The sequence below is a fragment of the Cyprinodon variegatus genome, unplaced genomic scaffold, assembly GCF_000732505.1.
Source record: "Cyprinodon variegatus isolate N-32 unplaced genomic scaffold, C_variegatus-1.0 Scaffold866, whole genome shotgun sequence".
NCBI classification, from domain to species: Eukaryota; Metazoa; Chordata; class Actinopteri; order Cyprinodontiformes; family Cyprinodontidae; genus Cyprinodon; species Cyprinodon variegatus.
In genome coordinates, this window is record NW_015151319.1 from 41,113 (window position 1) to 48,699 (window position 7,587).

General features: G+C 37.4%; 1 protein-coding gene across 1 annotated transcript in view; it reads right to left on the reverse strand.

Annotated features, from left to right (window-relative positions):
• LOC107099392 (calpain-9-like) overlaps positions 1–7,124 on the reverse strand; it is a gene marked incomplete at its 3' end in the record, with an annotated part of 17,312 nt that extends 10,188 nt beyond the window's left edge. The window contains exons 1-5 of the mRNA XM_015397487.1: positions 6,882–7,124; positions 1,624–1,757; positions 1,366–1,534; positions 1,147–1,230; positions 92–177 (exon numbers count right to left, since the gene is read on the reverse strand). Coding sequence (XP_015252973.1) covers positions 92–177; positions 1,147–1,230; positions 1,366–1,534; positions 1,624–1,757; positions 6,882–7,124 — 716 coding nt within the window. The remainder of the gene's footprint in view (positions 1–91; positions 178–1,146; positions 1,231–1,365; positions 1,535–1,623; positions 1,758–6,881) is intronic.
• Positions 7,125–7,587: the final 463 nt, after the last annotated feature.

A 7,587-nucleotide genomic window follows, 5' to 3' on the forward strand; every position in this document is an offset into this window, starting at 1 on the left:
CTATACACTCCACTGTCCATCTGCTACACCTGCCTGTGACATCAGCATTTATTTTATTTTGAAAGTCAAAGAGTGAATATTTTTCCCCTACTTGTCGCTCCAGTTGCCGTTCCACTCCACCTGACCCCATGGGTTTCTGATTCGGATCAACTTGATTCTCTGACCTCTGAAGTTTATCTGGAAAACAAAGATTATTTATACATTACCCCCCTTTGTTAGCTTTAAAATGAAAATATTGTCCCTAGATTTCCTGAAATATAATTCAATAAATTACTGATTGGTTTTATCTTTAAAAACCCGAAAAGTTCAAATCATCGCAAAATTGATCAAGAAATTAGTCAAACATTTTTGGAGTTATTCCATTTGTCCTTCATTTTAAGAGGTAAGTATGATTATCTGCACATCAACTAATTTATTTTATTTTAAGAGCTAAAATCTTTTTCTCACAAATTATCATTTTTCTTAACCACTTAAATCAAGTGCAATTAAACTTATTACAATAAAATCTACTTTTACTTTTTCACAGGCTGATAGTGATAAATATGAAGCCAATGTTATTTAATCCTGTATCTAATAAAGAAGGAAACAGTTAAAGTTCTAAATAATCCCAGTATTTAGTTTATTAGTATCTAGTCTAGTTTTGAGATTGATAAACTAGAAAATGATTCCAGATTTTTGTTCTAATTTTGATTAGACTTTTTTAAAAAGACAGAAGCTGCTCTTACTTAGTATATCAACCTTAAAGAAGATCAAAAAGAGTTTTTACTGGATGTAAGATTGTAAGACTTGGTTAGATTTTGCAGTGTTTGAACCTAGTTTAACTGTTCTGTGAATGTGGTAGACTGACCACAGTCAAAGTAAACATTTTAATCAAGCTGACATGTTGGGTAGGTCGCTTTTTGCCCCACCGCCCCTGAGGAAGATGAAAGATGTCTGCATCAAACTGAAAACTTTAATCATTTTTTCTACTTTTGACCCTTAAAATGATGTAATAACCATGATATTCCCAGACATTCCTCAGAAAGCAGGTATCCCATTTCACCAACAGCTTCCCAAAGTTCAATGTCTACAGAGATAATTTACTGACAGTTATTCCTAAATCAAACAGGTCTGACTTGTTTCTGACTCGTTGCTGAGGGGTCCTACCTCTTCCAGGCCTGTAATGGAGTAGGCGTGTCCCTTCACAAGGCCTGTGCTGGTCTTGGCTTCAGACTCGGCAGAGCTGGTGATCTGGACCAAAGAAAACCAAAGAACTGTGACCAGTTTGAAGTGAAACACTGATCTGAATGCTTGAATGAAAGGATAAATTTAACATGAATCCACAGGAGACTTCCATGTTTTGCTGGACGGCAGAATTATTCTTACATCAATGGAGCATCCCATCATGGAGCCTCTGTCTAAGGCCTTTTTCATGATCGCAAACAGGTTTTCTGGAGGTTTCTTGGTTTCATACACCTCTCCAACTCCACCAGTGAAGTCCTCCATGGCCTCCATGGTGCTGCCGCCTTTCAGGGACTCATAGCTGCCATGAATCCTGACAAAACCAGGAAAGAAGAGGATGTATCAAGCAATAAAACTCAGTTTCATTGCTTTATTCCAATCTGATGCTGTCAGTGACCTTACTTGGCGTAGGCTTTTTCCATCAAGGCGCTCCAGAACTCATCATTGGAGGCAGAGTGAAGCATGATGAGCTGATTTCTCACCGTCGGCAGCCTGTCGTCCACCACCACATCCAGCCATTTGTTGTGTTTCCAGAACTAAGCAGGATAATGTAGAAAAATCACAAAAAATCAGCCTTTTATTCCATGGATCTAAAAAAACAAAATCTGTATATTAATAAATATTACATGTATTTTTTAATGTAGAAGTATATTTATTTATGTAATATTTGCATTGAATATAGAAACCAGAATGTTATTCCCATGCTAATGTGAACAGGCTTGGCAAATAAATAAATTTTGACTCTATACAATAGAATTACAGTGCAAAAAAATAAAAAAATAAGCTGATTTTATGGAGCAGGTAAGAAAGACAACCTGCCATAGAAAAAGATGATTTATGTCTAACCTATTAATGCCTATTGTAGCAAATATGAAACAAACCTGGGAACCTTTGGTGAACCCTTGTTTCTAGTGGGACTGATTACATTCAATTCACTTTATTTCTATAGCACCGATTCACAACACATGTCATCATAAGACACTTTATAGTTCAACCAGATCATCCAGTCAGATTTATTCAAAGTTTTCTGTCTAAGGAAACGAGTTGATTACATTGACTCATTAACTCGAAGGCAATCCCTCACACTAAGAATGCTTGTAGCGACAGTGGAGAGGAAAAACTCCCTTTTAACAGGAAGAAACCTCCAGCAGAACCAGACTCAGTGTGAGCGGCCATCAGCTGAGGCTGACTGAGGTTCAAGGAGACAGAAGCAGAGATACAAAAAGCAGCTGCAATAGACTGATCCCTGACATACATATTTTCCACTGAGAAAGATAAAGCCAGTAAGAAAATAAGGAGTTTTTATTGTAAATATTTTACACTGTGCTTAGACTATATTCTACAGAGCCTACATTCTGAGATAAACTCTGTGCGGCCAGTTTTGCTGTCATTTAAATATTTCATTTTTCTACTTGTTTATTTGTTATGTTTTATCTGTTTTGCCTGCTGTTGTAAAGTCACTACATACCTGTCTTTCTATTTCATATTTTTGTGCAATAGTCAAAGTAAAGATTTCAACTTAATTTGTCATCTACTTAAAGGCAAGAAATCACTCTTTCCTGTTTTATATATTCCTGTATGAATATGGAGGCATCAAAGGCCTAAAATAGGAAAGAAACATCATTATCCTATCTCAAGATTATATTATATTATATCTAACTATCCTATTTAAGGGTAAATATACTCACATCTCTACATGAACACTATGATGTCAGAAATGGCAATTGTAGATGTGTGGAGAGAATTTCACCCCTTAGATCGAGATTATACTCATTATTCAATACCACATGGTACTTATTCCAGAATTGATTATATACTAATGAATAAGAGAGAACTACACAGAATGAAAGAATGTAGGACTGGAGTTTCAGATGTTTCCGATCATAACGCAATCTATCTCGAGATCCATCTGGACAACAAAAAGAACAATGCTTTATGCAGACTAAATGAAGGAATATTAAATAACAAGGCTCTAGTTGGTGAAGTAAAGAGGAGATAATCCGATATAAAGAGGAAAATGATAATGGTGAAGTAGACCCAGTAATTCTCTGGGATGCCCTTAAGGCAGTAATACGGGGGAAGATGATTTCTTACACAGCATTTATGAGAAAAGCAAGATTAGAAACGTACAATAAACAAATAAGAAAGCTAAGAGATTTAGAACAAGAACCTAAACAAACAAATTACCCAGACGTATTTAATCTGATTAAGGAAACCAGAAAAGAAATGAATGAGCAGGAGGTAGAAAAGAAGGCTAGATTTACCAAACAAACGTATTATGAGGGCGGACCGAAAGCCACCAAAAATTTGGCTAGGCGCATTAAGAAACAACAAATATTAGGTAGCATACATAAAATAAGAGATCCACTATCTAATACAATTTTATATGAACAAGAAGAAATACAGAGAACATTTGAGCAATACTACAAAAATCTATATGCACAACCTCCATCGGCTGGGGAAGAGGAGGTGAGTCATTTTCTGGAAAAACTGGATTAACCAGCAATAGGCACAAAACGAAATGCGACACTGACTTCTCAAATTACAGAGGAAGAGATTACAAAGGCAATTGGCAGGACTAAAACAGGAAAGTCACCAGAGTCAGATGGTTTAGGGGCTTCTTTTTATAAAACCTTCAAAGAAGAATTAACACCACTACTATATGATTCGTTTAACTATAGTCTCAGGACCGGCAAGATGCCCCCTTCTTGGAATGAAGCCATTATTTCCGTAATCCCAAAGCAAGGCAAAGACCAAGAATACTGCCAAAACTACAGACCGATATCGGTACTAAATGTAGACTATAAACTGTTTTCCTCCATCATAGCTAAAAGAATGGAAAATTTAATGCAGGATTTAACTGATGAGGATCAAACTGGTTTTATAAAGGAAAGACAAACACAAGACAATATAAGGAGAACTCTTCATATCATAGACCATCTGCAAAGAAGAGGGGAGGGGGCAGTTTTGATTACCGGTAGTATAGATGCAGAAAAAGCCTTCAACAGTGTCAATTGGAACTTTTTGTATAAGGTCTTTGAAAAAATTGGATTTACGGTAATGAGATGTTTGTAAATTGTATTAAATCAATTTATCAAGAGCCAACTGCACGGATTAAAAATAAATGGCAACCTGCCAGGAAGATTAACACTGGAGAGAGGAACAAGGCAGGGATGCTGCCTCTCACCAAGTCTTTTTGCACTGTTTATAGAGCCATTAGCTCAGATGATTAGGCAGGAAGCGGAAATAGAAGGAGTAGAAACAGGAGGGGAAGAACATAAAATAGGGTTGTTTGCAGATGACATTTTGATTTATCTAAAAAACCCAAATGAAATGTTTTCAAAAACAGTAAGTTTGCTTGAGGATTATGGGAAACTCTCGGGATACAAAATGAATGTGGAAAAAAACACAGATCCTAACAATTAATTACTCCCCGCAGCAGAAAATAAGGGATACCTACAAACTTAAGTGGAACGAAAAATCTATAAAATATTTGGGGGTAAACATAACCAAAACAATTGACAAACTCTATGATGCAAATTATTTAGAAATAAACCACAATATCAAGAAGGACCTGGGGCGATGGATGGACATTGGCTTGGATCTCAGCTCTAGAGTGGAAATAATTAAAATAAATATTTTACCATGACTGTTATACCTATTGCAGTCCCTGCCACTGACTATCCCGCAAAAACAATTTGTAGAATGGGACAGATGGTTTTCAAGGTTTATATGGAACGGGAAGAAACCTAGGGTTAGATATAAAACACTTCAGCTCCCAATTGATAAAGGAGGTCTGGGTTTACCAGCCCTAAAAGAATATTTTTGGGCCGCACAAATTAGACCTCTGGTATGTTGGTGCAATGATGACTATGTTTCAAAATGGAAAAAAATTGGAAATAGGTAGAAAAGACATAGAAGTTAAAAATTGAATAGCACATAAAATACTCTTAGGCAAACTAAGCAATAAGCCAGATTCAATAACTAAAACTACGATTGGAATATGGAACACAGTAATTGATAATTACAAGTTAGAGCCACAGGTGCCACAGCAATGTGTAAATTGACTGAAAAGGGCAAAGTGCTGAGCTTCAATAACTTAAAGGGAAAATATGAACTGGAAGATCAAGACCAATATAGATACCTGCAAATAAAAGATTTTTATGAGAAAGAGATAAAAACCAGCGTAAGTAAAATAATAGAGATATTTCATAAGGCCTATGAGGGGAATAAATTACAAATTATTTCAGCACTGTACCAGGGACTGATGGCAGGCAGGAAGACATCTACTATGTACATTAAATAAAAATGGGAGGACGAATTGAAGGAACACATAAGCGAGGAGGAATGGTTTAAAATGTGTAAAATGCAGTGCACAGCCACCTGCTCTCGTGTGTGGAGGGAGTTTAATTGGAAAAACATGATTAGATTTTTAATAACACCAAAGATCAGGACCAGGATGTTATCCAGTTCACAGCCATGCTACATGCTGATGTAGGCAACACGCACATATTCTGGTCTTGTCAAAAGCTAACCACATACTGGCATAATGTTTGCCTTATTTTAAAAAACTTATTGGGTTATGGAATACCCAGATCATGTAAAACAGTTTATCTAGGATGTCTGACACACGAAGTAATTCAAAAAGGATGATGAATACCTGCTAAAAATATTACTTTCAGCATCAAGGAAAACCATCACAAAACTATGGTATAGACAAGATCCCCCCCCCGCGGTGGAGCAGTGGATGGGCATTGTGGAAGAGATTTTTGTAATGGAGAAAATCACACATAGACTGAGATTGCAGGAGGACAAGTTGGTTGTTAAATGGGAAAAATGGAGCGACTTCAGACGCAAGGAGAATACCATTATTGTATCCAGATAAATATGGTCATGTTGTCCAACATTGTATATGAAGTTGAATATATTGTTGCCTCTCCACTGTATGTGTTCAGAAATGTTCAATAAAAAATAAGTATAAAAACTATATATATATATATATATAAATATATATATTTATATATACTCACATCTCATCAACCTACTCAAGTTAATAGGAAATACACTTATTTGAAGGAATCTTTACTTATTTGAAGATACATTTTTCATTTAAATGAAGTTACCAGTTACCAGCCAGAGATAATTATCTTTAGAAAACAACCAAAATGATTGTGTTATTCTTTAGAGACCCTGATGACCTTTAATAACATCTTATCATGTTTGCTAGCAGAACTCTTCAGCTCTAACTGCTTCATGCTTTCTGGGAAGAGTCTTTGTTTGTTGAATATTTGTGTATTCAGACACTGATGTTGGACAAGATGAGTCGACTTAAAGTCTCTGCCCTTTTTTCATCCTTAATCTATTTGGTCACTAAGTTCATCGATGTGAGACTTTATGGATGTCGCTGGAACTGAAGAAGCAATATTGTAATATTAATACAATAGTTCACCTTAACTGAGGCCAAACAATTTAGTTCAGTTTATTTCTATAGCTTCAATTCACAACACATGTCATCTCAAGGCGCTTTCCAGTTCACTAGATCATCCAGTCAGACTGATTTAAAGTTTTCTATCTAAGGGAAACCAGTTGATTGCATTGACTCTAAAGCAATCACATTTACTAAAATGGAAGCCAGCACCAATATCCCTCCTCTACCGAACATTATCCTTGGTCTGTTCCAGTCTCTTGATAATCACTGGAACCACACTAGAGCCAGGGCTGTTTGCCAGGGACTCTGCATCGAAGCAGTCAGTTTGTTCACAGGATGCTGCGTCCACATCGATCAACACACATGGTTCTTCAGAGAACTCCATGACGTTCTGAGGTCTGTCGCTGGTTACCAGCTCTGTGATTGAAAATGACCTAGGTCTGAGAGGTCCTATCCAGCCCGGCCCACAGGCCATGGCCGCTTATGCTTGCTGCTGTGACTTCGTGGGCTACTGTTGCATTGTGGGGAATGTGGTGTTGATGTGGTTGTGTTGCACGCACCAACACTACATTCCCAGGCAAAACCATGATTGTGTTTTTCTTTAATTTAAATTTTTTTGCTGTGCTTTGCATGTTTGGATTGTTTTAGGATTTGCTTCTCCCCCTTTAACAATCCAAGCTAGGCTGAAGTTGGTTGTCTAAGGAGGCGGTGTGCACTAACTGCCCTGTGCAAATGCTGCGCTCAGGTGTCAGCAGAGGCTGACAAAAGCCATAATAAAAGGAGCCTGGATGGAGGGCAGGTGGAGCTGATCCTGCAGGTGATAGAGACGGACACGCTGCTGAGTGAGGGACAGGTGGGATCTGCACGCCAGGCACAGAATACCGGGAGGGGAACAGATGGCACAGAAAGGGCAGAGGTCAGCACCTGTAAGCAGCGCT